This window comes from Astyanax mexicanus, chromosome 2 (assembly GCF_023375975.1).
Source record: "Astyanax mexicanus isolate ESR-SI-001 chromosome 2, AstMex3_surface, whole genome shotgun sequence".
NCBI lineage: Eukaryota > Metazoa > Chordata > Actinopteri > Characiformes > Acestrorhamphidae > Astyanax > Astyanax mexicanus.
Window position 1 is genome coordinate 18,787,129 of NC_064409.1, and position 16,970 is coordinate 18,804,098.

Here is a 16,970-nt window from a genome sequence, read left to right on the forward strand (position 1 = left end):
TTAAATCCTATTAATGTGTATCCTCATATATAGAGACCGCTAGTTTGGAGTCATTTTTGATATTAATATTTTTTTTTGCAATTTTATATTTGCTAAATTTTTATATACTAACAATATAAAACAAATTTAAACACAAACTGGTAACTAGAAGCTATTTTTAGCTGTTTTAGGCCAAGCTAAATATCACACTATTTTATTATTTATTATACTATTTCACTATTATATTATCACTTGAGTTTTGAAAGCCATTATGGATATTAATTATACAACAAATATAACTGTGGAATACAGGTTCAAATGTCACAAACAGTTGCTATGCTATTAGTGCTGTTAGGGGATTGTTTCGAAGCTATTATAAGTACCGGTAGTTCTTAGGGTGATGCTAGGTTGTTTGATGTGTTGTCTAAGGTGGTTGCTGTGGTGTTGCCAAGTGGAAGCTGAGGTGCCCCCTAGGGTTAGGCTGGATGTTGCTAGTGTATTTTTTAGCATTGTGACATTGTGTACCTCATTTAATCCTTTAGGAAAAAAACAATTCTCTGGACATATCTATATCTATAAATATTGATACACTCAAATTGTCTGAAAGTTTGTAGACACCTGCTTTTGCTGAGTCAATGGACACTAGATTACAGTACATTGCTGTGAGGATTTGATGGTTTTCATACATGAGATCACTGGAATAACAATGCTGGAGCACTAGCACTTATGAGAAGTCAGTTCCACTGCTTCACAGCCTAGTGTGCAAGGATTTTTAGCCAACCCTTTGTCTATTGAATGTCATTGGATATAGTGAATAATGACTCAAGTTACTATTCCAGTAAGTACTTATGACACACAAGTAAATTTGGTATTAGGCCTGAGCAAGCACCGGCATGCTGACATGTCACATGACTAAAAGTAAGGAATGTTCTGCAGTGTTTGATCCCTCCCTAATTTAAATAATCAATCCAAAACGCCACTATAAACACTGCCTACACCTAAGTAACCCCTTAACCCTGTTTATAGTGCATAAAAGTGGCTGTACAGGTTTGATGCTAGTGAAGAAGAGGACTGATCACTGTGTTAAAAACTCTTACTTGTTCTCGCAGTACTGCCCGTAGAAGTTCTGACCGCACTCGCAGGTATAGCCGTGAGAGGAGCTTGGCTTTCGGACGCATGTGGACACGTGTTCACAGGGGTTCAGGAGACAGGCGTCCACACACTTCTTACCAAAGAACCCTACAGAGAGAGAGAGAAAAAGAGAGAGAAGGAGAGATATTTGAAAGTGAAAATAAATGTGGTAAATACAGTGAAGCTGAACGTTCCCATGAAAATAAGCTGATTTCAAAACGAATTCCCTCATTTCCCCTATAAACAGCAGTACTGCCTCAGATCAGATCAGTACCTGGCTCACACACGCAGGTGTGTGCACTCCACTCGTCCGTGCACTGGCTGTTCTCAGGGCAGATGTTGGAGTCGCAGGGGTGAGCCAGGTCACAGCCTTCCTCCACGCGGATCTTCAGACCCAGCTGCATGTTGACATTGGCTGTGTTGGTGGAGGTCTCCCCCATTCGCACACCCTAGAGCACACACACACACATGCATACAAACGAGCTCAAACCATGATGGATCAAAGCAGACCTATATGTACCCTAATACATATAGATCTATACACCCATAGTAAGTAACAATATGTTATATGTCCAGTACGATAAATACAATACATAAGCATATGTGACTGGAACTCACTTGTATGCAGCCCTGGAAGCCTTGCAGAACAGCATTGTTGTCTCCCTGAAGACCTCCAATAAACAAACTCTTGACCTTCAGTCCAGGCAGCTCGTTCCCGATCTCAACTGACCTCTGCGATTCACACACAGCATTCAATAGATTAAAACATTTACCATTCAACATTATTAGATTGAACTGTTGCAAATTAATCTCTGATTTTTCACTGATAAAGAATAAAAAGAAATTAAAGGAAAAAATGGTTAGAAATGGTTTACACATAATGTATTTAATTATTACTACTAATAAACGTCATAATGGTCTTATAATATTAATAGTGTGGGTTCATTAATCTTGCTATCAGCCAGGGAACTCTCTTTGGGATCCCTTAGCTGAGATGGCTTCTGCTTTGAGCTGGATGGACAAACCACTTCTGAGAAGTGGAGCTGAGGGTCATGGGATGTGACATGGTGTGGTGGGTTGCAAAAGTTTTGTTCCTTTTGCCAAAAAAAATAAATAAATAAGCTCCACTTCAAAAACACAGCAATCCAAAAATCTTGGAGTATTACTTTTGTTCACTACTTTCCATTATATTGTTTTTTTGTTTATTGTTTGTTGAAATATTAAAACATTTGACCTAGATGACATTTAAGAATTCCTAAAAATAAAAAAAATGTTGCTCTGAGCTTTACACCCCTCAAACTTCTTTTTAACTCCTGTACCTTAAACATGTCATAGTCCAGAGACACCTGGGCCATGTATTTGGTGTCTTTGCCCTCCTTGCTGCTGGTGATCTCCACGAGGAGATGGTGCCACTCTCCATCATTCACTCTGATCTCCGCAAACTCCAGCAGAGCAACACGCTGCTCTCCCAGCTTCACCTCCATCCGCACTTGCCTGTTCACAAGCTACACATAAAACAGGAAGGAGAAAGACTGAATGGGAAGCCTCATAACGGAAAAAAGAGGATCTTAAAAAAAGATATCACAAAATGCAACACTGTTACAAAACCCCCGAACTGACCAGCAGGTTGATCTGTGAGGTTGGGCCGGCATTGGCCTGCAGGAGGATAGCCGTGCTGCTGCTCTGTCTGGTGCGGAACATCAGGCCTATGTACCAGGGCACAGCTACCGTGAGTTCAAAATCGGTCCAGGACACCATGGCATGGCCGTCGAAGTACTGCGGTGAGGACATCACTGTGGGAGAGAGATCACATTAAATATCAGTTTATTTTATTACCCAAACAAACAGTGATTTAAGAACTAGTTTAGTTAAAAATGCTAACAGACACTAACAGTCCATCAGTTTCCCTGATTTATTTTCTCTGATTTTGCTATTTATAGTTTTATGTTTGAGTAAAATGAACATTGTTTTATTCTATAAACTACAAAAAACATTTTTCCCAAATTACAAATAAAAATATTGACATTAGAGCATTTATTTGCAGAAAATGAGAAATGGATGAAATGATGGCATGTTCTTCTCCACCAGTTATACATGCCACTCCTGATGCAAAAATTCAAGCATTTAGCTTGGTTTGATGGCTTGTGATGATCCATCTTCCGCTTGATTATATTCCAAAGGTTTTCAATTGGGTAAAATTAAAGAAACTGACAATTTTTAAGTGATTTCTTATTTTTTTCAGAGCTGTATACTGTAAAATGATAGCATGATGGGCGTCTGACTACGGCGAGTGTGCATAACGCAAAGGACTGAAAAAACATAAAAGGCGAGGACGAGCACAAGTAACATCCAATACATGTAAAGTAATTAACTTCCTCTTTTCAAGCTGATGCCAATTTAGCAACACTACGCAGCCAACGCACTTGGAGGAAAGCGCCAGATCCACAGATCTGATACAGTACATCAGCCAGCAGATGACTGTGCCAACCAGATCCAAAATAGAAGTGATAAGCGGAAAGAGCATTATCTACCCTACAAACTGTGCTCTCTCTGACTTTGGCTGCTGATGGAGAAGCAGTAAGACTTTGATAAGGTTTTGGCTCACCATTCTCAAGCCACTCAGAGTAAAAATAACAGTTTTCTATAAAAAAAGTGATGCAAATCACTCCACAGATATTGAGGTATGCTGATAATAAAATGGCAGAAGAGCTTCACACTTCATCGGCAGGTGCAAATCAGGTATGTGTTAAGGGTACAATTCCTACAAAAACACACTCCAGACACTATAAACATAATTATAACACTGAAAACACCTCAGAGCCGAGGCCACCAACTCGGCAGCGCCGTCAGTACAATCCAGTACAAACTTATCATGCCTGAAGAGGCAGCTTTTCCTGGACTGAATCGGAGTGTGAAAGCTCCAGATCATTCATCCCCCCCCGGGTACATTTTTCTATTGATGCATACAGACTGTTATTACCTGAGAAACAGAAAATCAACTCTCTGGCATATCTGGCAACATTCCCAAGATCTAGTCTCATCTTACTGCATCCCAAACACAACAAGATGATTACACATACAAAGAATCATGTTATGGGTGAGCGATGTGAGTGTGATGTCATTATCACAATATATTACATTGCATCAGGCCTTGATCTGAGCATGTCATAGGTATAGTCAGCAGAGGTGGAAAGAATCCAGTACTTTTACTTCCTCTCTATGTATGGTAATGCCATGCAACAGTATGCAGCACTTTAACTCTAAAATGTATGTTTCAGAATCACTGTAACAGACAGAACAGCATCTTTGTCACATATCTGGGTTTGGCATGCTGCTAACTGAACTGTGTATCTTTGGTGAAGTGGACATGACAACACTTAAGCGTAACGCTGCTTTAATCAAGTCATATTTGTGTCAACTCCTGGAATAGTACTCTAATGCCTCAGTCCACATGCTACTTTCATTTTCAGTGATTGTTCTGTAGCTCTCAGCTTGTCCAGAAATGCATGTAAAAATAGCGTCGTCAAATTTAAAGTGCACTGTAGGGAATGTATGGAGAGTCCAGGCACAAGAAATATAATTTCTTGTATATACCGGCTCTTCAATCTTCCACATAACAGTCACACTTCATATAAAATGTGCTTTCTGAGAAACAAAAGCATTTTTTAATCTGCATTTAAAAATATTGTGATATAACTTTGTTTTTTTACATATCGCCCAGCCCTAGGCTTCTTGGCTGGAGCAGTCGTCTCCAACTGGAATTAAACAAACCCGCTGCTGCTAGGCTTCACTCTGATGAGATGCATGCTTTAAATAGCTCTCTTCCCCGTGGTTTAATTTAGTTACAGGATGGCCTTGTTTTTTCCACCCGTGGCTCACCTCAAACGCCAGCGAAAGCATCTTCAGATAGACTGGCCATTTATTACGCCTCTGCGCTTCTGCCAGTCAACAGATAGAGTATCCGTCCCGGGGTAAAACGTGGAACTCTAGCTGGGAGTGTTGGCACATTTTTGGCTGTTTAGCGAGCGGCAGTCGTGTTGATGTTGACCGGCTTGTGTTTGCAATGCTGAGACTTATAAGCATGCAAGCGTTACACGTTGTTGAATCTCTTGTTTCAGATAAAGTACCACAGGAATTTTGGAACTGGAAAGCTGTAATTAGCTGCTTTTCATTTGTTATAATGCCAAAAATGACAAATATGTGTTAAAAAAATGAAAAAAAGTGTTTTTTGTAGCTGGGCATAAGCCAAATATAATAGCACAACACTTACATATATATTTTAAAGGGTCCATTTTCTATTTTTTTTTCTTGTGGTTCCTGAGCCTTCGTACATTGTACATTTGTGATCATATTGTCAGAATTATATTATGCAGAATTTGCTTATGGTTATAATATAACCATTTTCTAAATTCGCCAAATCCTTTTATGAGTTAAGTGTTACTGTGGCTTTAAGACAGATAAAAGGAAAAAATAGCTCTGTTCTGATTGACTCTGCCTCATTAAAAAAGCAGTTAAAATGTTTCAAAATATTAAAAAATAATTAAAATGTTAAAATGCTCCTGATACTGCTCCTGATGAAGCTAAACTGTGGTAGACTGAGTAGATTAAAAACCTTTGGAATGTATCAAGAGGAAAACAGCTTGATTTGCACTGCTTTTTGCACCAGGAGTGTGCATAAAGTTATTCAAAAGCAGTGTATAAGACTGGTGGAGGAGAACATGCCAAGATGCATGAAAACTGTGATTAAAAACCAGGGGTATTCCACCAAATATAGATTTCGGAACTCTTAAAACTTTATGAATACGAACCTGTCTTTGCATTATTTGAGGTCTGAAAGCTCTGCATCTTTTTGGTTATTTCAGCCATTTCTCATTTTATGCAAATAAATGTTCTGTCTGTAGTTTATAGAATAAAACAACAATGTTCATTTTTCTCAAACATTTACCTATAAATATCAAAAACAGAGAAACTGTTTCAGAAACTGAAGTGGTTTTTGCATACAGAATGACTGATTAAAAAAGTGTTTTATTCCACTAATTCCAAAAGTGCATTGTTAAAACAAAACTGATCACAACACAACAAAATCACATTACCCACCACAGTCTAGCAGATTACGTCAACCTTGACGGATCAGAACCTACAAGACTCAACAGACCCAAAAGAGACCTGCAGGAGGACCTGAAAGAGACCAGGCTTGCTCTCACTGCTCCCTACAGTGCCTTACACGAGCCTTACACAACGCCTGACCGCAAAGCTGCAGCGCGACTCGGTGGATAAACCATCATTAAAGATGGTTTAACAGATACACACACACACATACACACATCTCCATTAATCAATCAGCGCAGGATATACAGCAGTGTTTTAGGTAATTTGTGTAGACACTGTTACAGGTTCAGTGCTATGACTCAGCTTAGGCCTTCCAGCAGGATTAACCACACCGCGCAGGAATGCAGCAGCACCATACAAATCAGAACACATCCAACATCTGCATTATTATCACCATCGCTATGATCCGTATGAAAGGCAGACGCTTCAGTTTCCTGCCTCATTAGATCTGACTATCATGTCAGAATCAGACGGAGGAGCGGAGTCTGATCTGAGCTGAGTGAAAGGAGTGATGTGTGAGAGACTGGATTCTGCCTCAGGGCCGCAGTGATACGGGCTGCTTTTATACACAGCAAAACCTCAGTTCATCAAATCAGTTGGGAATGTGGTCACATGAGCCTGAAGTCCAGAGGGCTGAATCCTCTCTGGTCTCCTGCTCTGCCAATGTTTTGACACTCGCTGGCGATTAGTCATCTCGTCCCGACCACAGGCATGCGACCACAGCCATCAGGAAGGTGTCATGATTGCTCATTTGTACACAATTATCAAAATCATAATCATAATGATTAAAACTTTAGTTATCAATGAATCAGCAGTAAATGAGGCATGGTGTCGATGGGTTCACGTTAATGTGCTCCTGAGAGTTATAATCTATTGGCATCTGAATTTGACAAGCTGTGTGTGAGCGTGTGTGTGCACTTGCACATCTGTGTGAGCAAAAATAAACAAAATTGTAAAAAAAAAATATATATATATATATATATTTTAAGGTCAAACGAGCGCTGGATGTTCATCTACACAGATTTCTCTCCTGAAAAATGTTTATTTGGGTGAGTAAAGTGCTGCCATTTATCTACAGTAAGCTTAGATTTCCAGTATTTTAGCACGATTAGCAGCAGCGCTAGCCACGGTTTGTGGTTAGCAGCGCTTAGCGCTATTAAATGCCACCTGACTGCGCTACACTGAGGAAGCCTGAGTGTTCCAGTTAGCCAGGGCGATATCAGCTAGTGGTTCATCCCACGTAGCTTATTTTAACATGGTAAACATGCAGACTACAGTACAATATCTGAACGGCGAAAGAACTAGCGCTGCAGTTAGCGGCTAATGCTAATACTATTCCAAGCTTAGTGCTGGAGAAACTTTACTGAAACTCCTGTATAACACTGTATTTTTGCACAGTGGCTTTACTGCTCCTTACAACCTGGCTGGTAAAATTTATACAAATTTATACACTGTCAATTTTGGTAAAAATTAAAGGATTTTATATGCACCTTTTAGCGCGAAAAATATGGCAAATTAAAAATTTGCAGCACTTCATCCCTCCATTTAACAGGACTAAATACAGTCCTCTGTAGGGAGTACTATAACGTGTAACGTACGGCCGAGTGTCTTAGATCAGCACAGCAGTGCCAATATTAAATGTCATAGAATGAACCTAGAGTGTATTATTGAGATTATATCACAGTTCCATTATCGCTGATTATTGAAAGATTTTGAGTTAAAGAGGATGAGAAAAAATAATCTGTTTGGTTATAAAAACTCTGCGAGTTAAAATAGTTCCATTGCTGCTCTGTTTGTAGCTGCGCTGTTTGGCTTGTAAGCGCTGCATTGTTGCTAAGTTATCTGTATGTGGCAGAGTAATACATGGAGAGCTTTAGTTACAGTGCATTACTGGCTGATAAGGGCACTCACAGAATGCCTCTCAGCCGATTACATTGCAGCTGTAGTATAATACCAAATAAATGCAGCTTTATCTGCTTTTATATACAATAAACAGAGCTTAATGGTAAATTATTTGATATCCATTGTTTTTGAAATAATAGTGCTCAAGTTTAAAGATTTACTAGTATATTGTATTTTTCCAATTCAGTATTTTGAAATTAACCTTCGATTATCAATTATTTGTTGTTTGTCAACTACAGTGACGAGTAAGTCCTGGGGCCAATAACAATAGATAATGCTGTATTAGACACTTGAGAGTAAAACAATCCACAGGTCGATACAACACAAACAAACAAATCTGAAATCCTGAAATAGCACAAATACTGGCACTCACACTGTGATTACATTAGCTGTGTGCCACTTCCTGTGGAGTAGTTGAGTGTTTGGGTGTTCTGAGCATGAGTTTCTAGTCTTATTTCAGATCTCATCTTAGAAAGGCCTATTTCAGCTGGTTTTAAACATGAAAAAAATATCAGATCAGTGTTGAAAAGAAAAGTTTGAACATTAGTATTAGCTTGGAGAATGTGTTATTGCCACATACTGTATATTCAATAAAAAAACCCATCTTGCAGGGGGCTCTAACACTGAACACCCCATCTCTAAACCCGCCCCTATATGTGAACAGTGCCTGAAGGCAGATTCTCGACCATAACAGCTTTTCCTTTTGTCCTGTGAGCCTCAACCTGTAACCCTGAACCTCGGTGTAAGACATGTAAGTCATCAAGGTGCTACAGGACATGTGAGAGTGACTCATGCTTTTGCTCTGAGGGAGGAAATCCAAGCCTTTTATGAGGGAGAAAAGGATAAGAGAACATAGTATCATCACAGACATGGCAAAACCACCGGCCCAGACACTCCAGTGGGACATTTCTGTCTGTAGATTGGGTCTGTAGTAGCGCGTGAGTTGGATATGGAGCAGAAAATGAGAGCAGATCCTGTCTGATTGCTATCAGTGAAGACATTTCCCTAACAGGAAACACACTCACACACACATACATACACACATACACACACACACGCTACTGCCTGCTTCCTGCACTTCCATTGGTAATCAACAAGTGAATCAAAATAAGGCAGTAAGGCAACAAACAGGCATACGCACTCGCACATGTAGGAAGGTATAATGCAGGGCAGCCACTCACACTGCAGGCCTGCATGGCACTGATAAAAAGCTAGTATGTGTGTTTATATTAGAACATACTGAGACTGCAATACAGCTTGCAGTATATACAGCTCTGGAAAAAAATAAGATATCACTTCAGTTTCTGAATCAGTTTATCTGTTTTCACTATTTATAGGCATATGTTTGAGTAAAATGAACAATGAAATGACTGAAATAACAACAAAGACACAGAGCTTTCAGATCTCAAATAATGAAAGAAAACAAATTCATATTCATAAAGTTATTAGAGTTCATAAATCAATATTTGGTGGAATAACCCTGGTTTTTAATCAAGAGTTTTTATGCATCTTGGCATGTTCTCCTCCACCAGTCTTACACACTGCTTTTGGATAACTTTATACAACTCCTGGTGCAAAAATTCAAGCAGTTCAGCTTGGTTTGATGGCTTGTAATCATCCATCTTTCTCTTAATCCATCATTAAGTGGTCTTTTATTTTTTTTACAGATCTGTATATTTGAAACCTTGTATATCAACAATATTACAGGTTTTATTAAATGTTTTAGAAACATGCTATTTAGAACAAAATAATAAACTTTCATTCAATTACTTAAAGTCCTGATCTAAACTGGACTAGTTTATATATATATATATATATATATATATATATGTGTAAAAATAAAAGAATATAATAATACTTAATGACATTTTCATAAAACATGATAAATTACAATTACAAGTACTGCAATGTTCCGTGTTTCGGAGGAGCAAATAGGTTGGAACAAACAAATATATTTGTAGTCAATTTAAAACAGATATTAAAGGATTAAAATAAAAGGGAATAGAATAAAATTTAATTTACTTAAATAAAATAATAAATTTTTATTTTTAAATATTGCCAGTTTAAGTAAAATTAGTGTGTAAATAATAAATATTTTACTTAAATAACAAGAATAAATAAATATTTAAAAATAAAGTAAATATGAATTTTTAAACTTGAATTTTAATTAATGTTTCACAAACTGCACTGCACTAAAACCCAATGAATAATATTATTTTATTAATGTATCTTGTTGTGATGCAGCATGTAGTCATTTAGTTTGTGAACTGCGACATGCTTCATAGCAAGAAGAGGAAAATATAATATTGCCCACCCCTGTCTGGAACTGTGATTAATGAAAACACTCACAGTATGCAGCAAAATCACTAATTACTTAAGAGAGCTTAAGTAAGAGCAAGAAAAGTTGCATTAAAATGTTCATTATGCTAATTGGAGCAGTATTGTTGCATCACATCTTTTCCACCTTAAGAAACCTCAGAATTAAAACATGCATTATGACACATACAGTATACTGCCAAAATATCTGTAAGCCTCAGAGATGACAAAATGCCTATACACATATATATATATATATATATAGGTGTATGTGCATTTTACAGTCATTGTCAGGATTTTTAACTCACTAAAGATATCTGTGCACTCACCTTGTTCACAGTTCTTTCCTCCACGGCCGTCGGGACAGTCGCAGGAGTAAGTGTTCCACTTGTTCTCACAATGACCTCCATGCTGACACAGGCCCTCTTTACAGAAGTCCCTTTTAGCTGGACAGCCTGAAACAAAAATAAAGAAATATACAGCACATTTTAAACTAGCAATACTAAGTTTAAATTGAATTGAATTGAATTGAATCCACTTTTTTATCCAATTTTTCCATCAGGGGCAATTCACACTGGGCATAAATCACAAGGAAACAATAGACAATAGACAAAAACAACAAACAAAACATTTGTCACTCTCTGTTGGACTCTATGTCTGAAATTTACGATTATGGTACTGATGACCATAATCAGTTCAACCGAACAGTTCAAAAGCAAAATGAAGTGCCTGCCATGGGTCAGAGATTTAAGTGAAAGCCCTCAGTGGAAGATTTACATTACTCCGCACACCATCTCACAAAAATTAGTGCATTTGTTGAATTTCATATTAAATATGTATCATGAACCTTACTAAACCTTTAAACTCTTATATTCACTTTATTACCCACTAATTAGTCTTATGTAATATAAACTGACCACCACAAAACTACCCTAAGCTGTTAAAAAGCTTATAAAGCTTATTAATGTGGTTGAGTTATTTGCTTAAAAAGCTCTAGAAGTTTTAGAGTCAGACCTGCTGTGGTGCCGTTGTTGGCGATGAAGTTGGCCATGTCCATGGGCTTGCTGTCGATGGTCAGGTTCCTCATGCAGCCCACAAAGTCTCGGTTTCGCACAGGGAAATCCTCCGGCAGGTTGGGCACTCCACCCAGCAACAGAGGCCCCGTCAGGTCCAGAGACCTGTGAAAAAACAGCAATCAAACCAGTTCATAGATCACGGCCCAACAAACTTCTGAAGAATCTGCATTAAAAGGTTCCTAAAAAGTTCAGCATCACCAAAAAACTTTCCTGAGATGTTATTCTTGCTTATTTGCAGCCAGTGGTATTGCAGCTTTCATTTAGTATTTTTAGTTTATTATAAATTATTTATATAGATTTTTTTCATTTTGTGTTTACCTTTGTTTCTTTTATTCAATTGAATTTGTGAAAAATGTGAAAAAAAACTTGTAAATAAATTTGTTAAGACACAAGTTCAGTAAATAAAATCGAATAAAATAAAATAAAACTGAAGTGATTGTGAATGGAAATCCTTTAAAAAACATAAAAACTGTGACATGATACCCTAAAGACATTGTTTTACTTATATAGACACTAACAGTACAGAGAAAAATCTCTATTAGTAATTATATACAATTTGCTATATTAATTCTGTGATTCGTGAATACTTAAACTGTTTTTTTAGAAGCTGCTGCATTTGTCGACTGGATGGGGAGGGGTCATGTGACTACACATGTGGTAGTATTTTTTAAGGGGATATAAATATATATATATGTTAATATATATATTTTTACAATTTGTGAATATGGCCTAGAACATCAGACTCACAGTTGAAAAATACTTTATCATCAAAAACGAAAACTTAAAAATAAGTAAAATAAGTATTAGTTCTGAAAAAGCAATGACACTTTTGATACTTTTTGTTTATTTCTAATAACATAACACTGATTAAAAAGGGGCCACCTTATAATCCACAACACTGATTCTAATTAATGCATTCCAAAAAGTTTATAAAAGTTAATAACTCAATTCTTTACAGTAAGACTCATACTCACTAGCTCTGTGAATTACGTTATTCTGATTAAAGTAATATGTTAATAACAATAATGCGCAAATGCATTACATTCATTCCGGACAGTTCGAGTCACTGAGTGACCTGGCCATGTCCTTAAGGCCGCAGGCTTTTTTTTGTATAATGACCACGCACCCTCTCAAGCCTCTTACCACACAAGCTGCCTAACTTGCACATCAAACGATCCTGCGGCTTTAGCAGATTTACTCTGACCTGCTCCACAGTCCGAGGGTGTTGTGGGAAAAAGTTTATTTGTAGTAAATAAGGCCCACCTTAGGGTGCTATGCACTGACCAGTCCCATGACTGCTTATGCGTTATGTCCTAAGATGCCTGTGAAGTCCTTAAAGTCAGTCTGACATACTTTCCACGCTTTAAAGGATTAATTTGATATAAAATAAATCAAGTTTACACAGTTTAGCCCAAATACATTCAATCAGCCAAGACATGTTTTGTGTCTCTTGGTGGAATTTTAAGTGAGGAACCTACAAGGATATTGTGGAATTTAAAGCACTTTTGAAATTGAAAATAAGTATTGTGTAAGAAGTTTAGCTTAAGAATAATATTCATATTAGAATTTATCACTTGTCACAAGAGAAGGCCTTCCTATTCTCAAACTCCTGATTATTAACTGATGATCTCCTGCTTCCTCAAAAGCAGGCAGTTAGACAGTCACTCCACTCTAGATTTATGAAATCATGTGCATTTCTGTGTTCAAGAAACAAGGAAAAGGTACCCAGACAGCATGCTGGGCTTCTTATTGTAGCTGATGTATGACCGCATCACCGCATAAGAAAACTCAGCATTGGCTATGAGAAATTGGGCCAAATATGGTTTATACAGTGTGGTGTGGTTCCCATATTATTCTCAGCAAACGTGGTGTTGGAACAAATGTCACTCTGAGCATCTGAGCCAGAATTGGACCTAGATTCAAACTAGAGGTGGGCCGATACAACCCAGGCTTGAGTGGCCCTACAGTCTAACTGCTGCTCATACAATTAGAGATTACAGATTATAGGTTCAAATCCTAGCAGGTGCTCAGTGACCCAATGTCAAAAACCTCAAAAAAGTCTGGGGGCATCACAAAATGAACAATGCCACGTAATATGCAGCATAACAAATTGAGGGGGACTACACAATATATTTCTTACACAATATTTAATCACTTTTAGCTGCTGTTAATTTACTAAAGTTTTTAGCCTCAATTCAAGATGCATTTTTAACCAATCCGAGATGCGGAACTGAAAAAATAAAAAATGTGGGTTAACTCTACGAAATGGGCTGTAATCAGTCACTGCAATGAAGTTTACGAAGAAATCAAGTTCAAGTAAGCTGGCATTTTTTTATTCCCTCTCACAGTACTACTACACTAAAAATAAGTGTGTATATATGAGCTTGAATGACTTGTGGAATGCTACTGTCCTAAACAGAACAAGTTACGGCTTACTCGACTGGAGGCACTGGTTCTAACACTCTAACTCTTTTATTTGTAATCGTTTGAAGTGCTTTTTAGCACGGCAGCCACACCTGACAGGTTAATCTCTGTCTAATTCTGCGCAGACAGATATTTAAGCAATTAGCAACCTGAGATAAGATTGAAGAGAAAGTGCTTTCTGTGCTCGTAAGTGTTTGTAAGTGTGTGTGTGTGTGTGTGACAACAGAAAGCAGCTTTGACATTAAAATGTTTGCAGACAAAAGGAGATTAGAACAAATAAAAGATGGTCTAATCTTTGGAGATTAGTGTCCTTTAATATAACATTAGCAGGATTTTAGAGTTAGCCAGATGACACACTGTAAGTCAATCCAAAGTGTGGCTAGTTGAAAATAAGTAGTACGGAATATTTAACTTGGACTGATGGTATCTATCGTCTTGAATTGATTATCCAATTATTAGTGTTGCACTGGAGCAATGAGGTGAAAGTAGCTAACAACTAATGGATACTACTTCCATTATAACAGCTATTTGGCGTTATGGTTCATCACTCGCCATTTGCCTTAATCTCTAATAAACTGATTTTTGATACTCTACCTGTATGCTATTTATAAAATTGAACAAAAATTCAGATAAAATTGAATTTGACGTCATCCAGTGACCTGATCACTAGTGAGGTCAAAATAATGGATGGGCACAACCCTATCACATCCCCAACTCATCCCAAATGTATTGTTTGGGGCACCATCATTTCAAACACAGCTCTCTATAGTACTATATACTTCAATGATGATGCTTATGTGCTCCAGAGAGGCCGTTGCTAAATAGTGTACAGTAAATCTATGTTAATAAATACAGCTCTGAAAAAAAATGAGACCATTTCAAAATTGAGTTTCTTTGATTTTACCAAATTGAATTTTTGCACCAGGAGTGGCATAAAGTTATCCAAAAGCAGTGTGTAAGACTGGTGGAGGAGAACTTGCCAAGATGCATGAAAACTGTTTAAAATCAGAGTTATTCCACCAAATATTGATATCTGAACTCCTAAAACATTAAATATATACGTACTTGTTTTTTTGCATTATTTGAGGTCTGAAAGCTCTGCATCTTTTTTTGCTATTTCAGCCATTTCTCACTTTCTGCAAATAAACTGCTCTAAATGACGTTTTTAAAATAAAACAACAATGTTCATTTTACTCAAACATATGCATTTAAACAGCAAAATTAGAGAAACTGATTCCGAAACTGAAGTTGTCTCTTTATTTTTTTTCCAGAGCTGTAACAGTGTGTCGACACAGTGTCATTAACCTTCTATATGAGCCTTATTTGAGATCACGCAGTAACTTGACATGGTATAAGATGGAATGATACTACCGAGATACATTATCTGTTAGCTGAAATAGCATTGTAGCGCCAAAGAAAAAATAAAGAAGCAATTTTTAGGAGCCTTTAGGACATGTTGGCTTCTTAATCCCACTTAAGTCAGGGGCAGGGGTGTGTGTACATTTGACTGTTGATCAATGCATCACAGAGGGGCGAAAGTGAGAGACAGAAAAGGAAAGAAAGAGAGAGAGAGGCTCACTTTTTCTGTCCGGTCTGTGTTCCCTGTGCAGCGCAGGAATAGTTTCCAACCTGGCTCCCGAAGCGCACTGCCATGGCAATATCACAGTCATCCACTGCCACCACTGCCACCTTCTCCCCTGACGGACCCTGAGAGATCCCCAACCGCCCGATGTTCGGCTGCAGCACAAACAGACAGGGAGAGAGAGAGAGAAAGAGAAATCACATGATCAGTATTAATTCACCCCACAAAAAAGTCCCCTGTAATGTAAAGCATAAGGCACACGGTAAACATAATCATATAAATACATAATAGAGAATTATGAAAGAAAAAAATAAATCAGTGGATGAAAATCACCTCACATAACGTCAGCAGTTCTAATGCTCTGAAATTCTTGCAGAAATAACACTAAGAGTATTAATATCTGATATTATGCTCAGATTGCCTAATCAGATTACACAGGCCTCCTAATCTAATCAATGCTGAACATTTCTGTTCTGATGGCGTTTATGCCCTCAAATATTTCACCATAAGCTTCAAAGAAAACTGAGACTTTATTTTCTCACAGTGATTTCAGAAAGTACACTGTATACGATATACAGACAAAAGTATTGGGACACCTTTTTGTCCTTTTTTATTATTTTTCTAATAAAAATAAGTTTATCTTGCTTTTGTTTAATTGACTGTCACAAAGGCTTTTGTAGATAGATTTTGGAGCTCCACAGCTCAATGCTGGGAGGCATTTTACCCCTCTAGCCCACAAAATTTCAGCTTGAGGGAGTCCTATTCTATTGGCAGTAGTTCTTTACAGGAACTAGACAAGCTATGTTCTTTTGCACATTTGTGTTACTCAGCAATAGGGGCAACTTACAGTAGCTGAATGCCTTCATTAGAGGGGGTATCCAGAAACTTTTGGACATGTATTGTATATGTGTACTAAAAAAATAAATTAAAAAAGTGCTTTCAAGTTATCAACAATATTAGACAGGTGGTTTTAAAAATGTAAATAAACGACAATTTCTATGCTTAAAATGTGTAACACACACACACACAAACACAGATGAAAGTTGAGGTGAGCAGGGACTGTTTACAGTAGAGTCTGGGTCTGAACTGATATCTGCTTCTAAACTCCGAGCACCCGCGTGAGGGCAAATACGGGCAGCCTGTTTAACACCCGAATTACAGATCACACTTCAAACAGCGTTCAGATCAGAAGAACAGGAGGAGGAGAAAAGAGACAGAAGGAAAAAAGAGAGTGAAAAAGGAAAGAGAGAGTACATCATAGGTATCAAAAACAATGCAAACTGTGCACGTCATAAAATGTTTAGACCAATTACAAATTGCTTGTAAAACCCTTTTTTTTCTTTTTTTTAAAGCTTATTTTTATTCATTCAAGTTTATTTGAAAAACTTAGATTTTTACAGAATAAATCACTATGTTAAAAAATACAACACATTTTACATATGGAGCTAACA

At 37.5% G+C, this 16,970-nt stretch overlaps 1 protein-coding gene across 10 annotated transcripts in view; it reads right to left on the reverse strand.

Moving 5' to 3' along the window:
- The window catches only part of celsr1a (cadherin EGF LAG seven-pass G-type receptor 1a), a 140,268-nt gene that overhangs the window by 30,297 nt on the left and 93,001 nt on the right, over positions 1-16,970 (reverse strand). For all 10 annotated transcript variants that reach the window (XM_022671340.2, XM_022671339.2, XM_049473648.1 and 7 more), the window contains 8 exons: positions 15,517-15,674; positions 11,452-11,615; positions 10,767-10,892; positions 2,731-2,903; positions 2,430-2,615; positions 1,729-1,842; positions 1,385-1,559; positions 1,077-1,218 (listed from right to left, as the gene is read on the reverse strand). In XM_022671340.2, the coding sequence (XP_022527061.2) occupies positions 1,077-1,218; positions 1,385-1,559; positions 1,729-1,842; positions 2,430-2,615; positions 2,731-2,903; positions 10,767-10,892; positions 11,452-11,615; positions 15,517-15,674 (1,238 nt within the window). The remainder of the gene's footprint in view (positions 1-1,076; positions 1,219-1,384; positions 1,560-1,728; positions 1,843-2,429; positions 2,616-2,730; positions 2,904-10,766; positions 10,893-11,451; positions 11,616-15,516; positions 15,675-16,970) is intronic.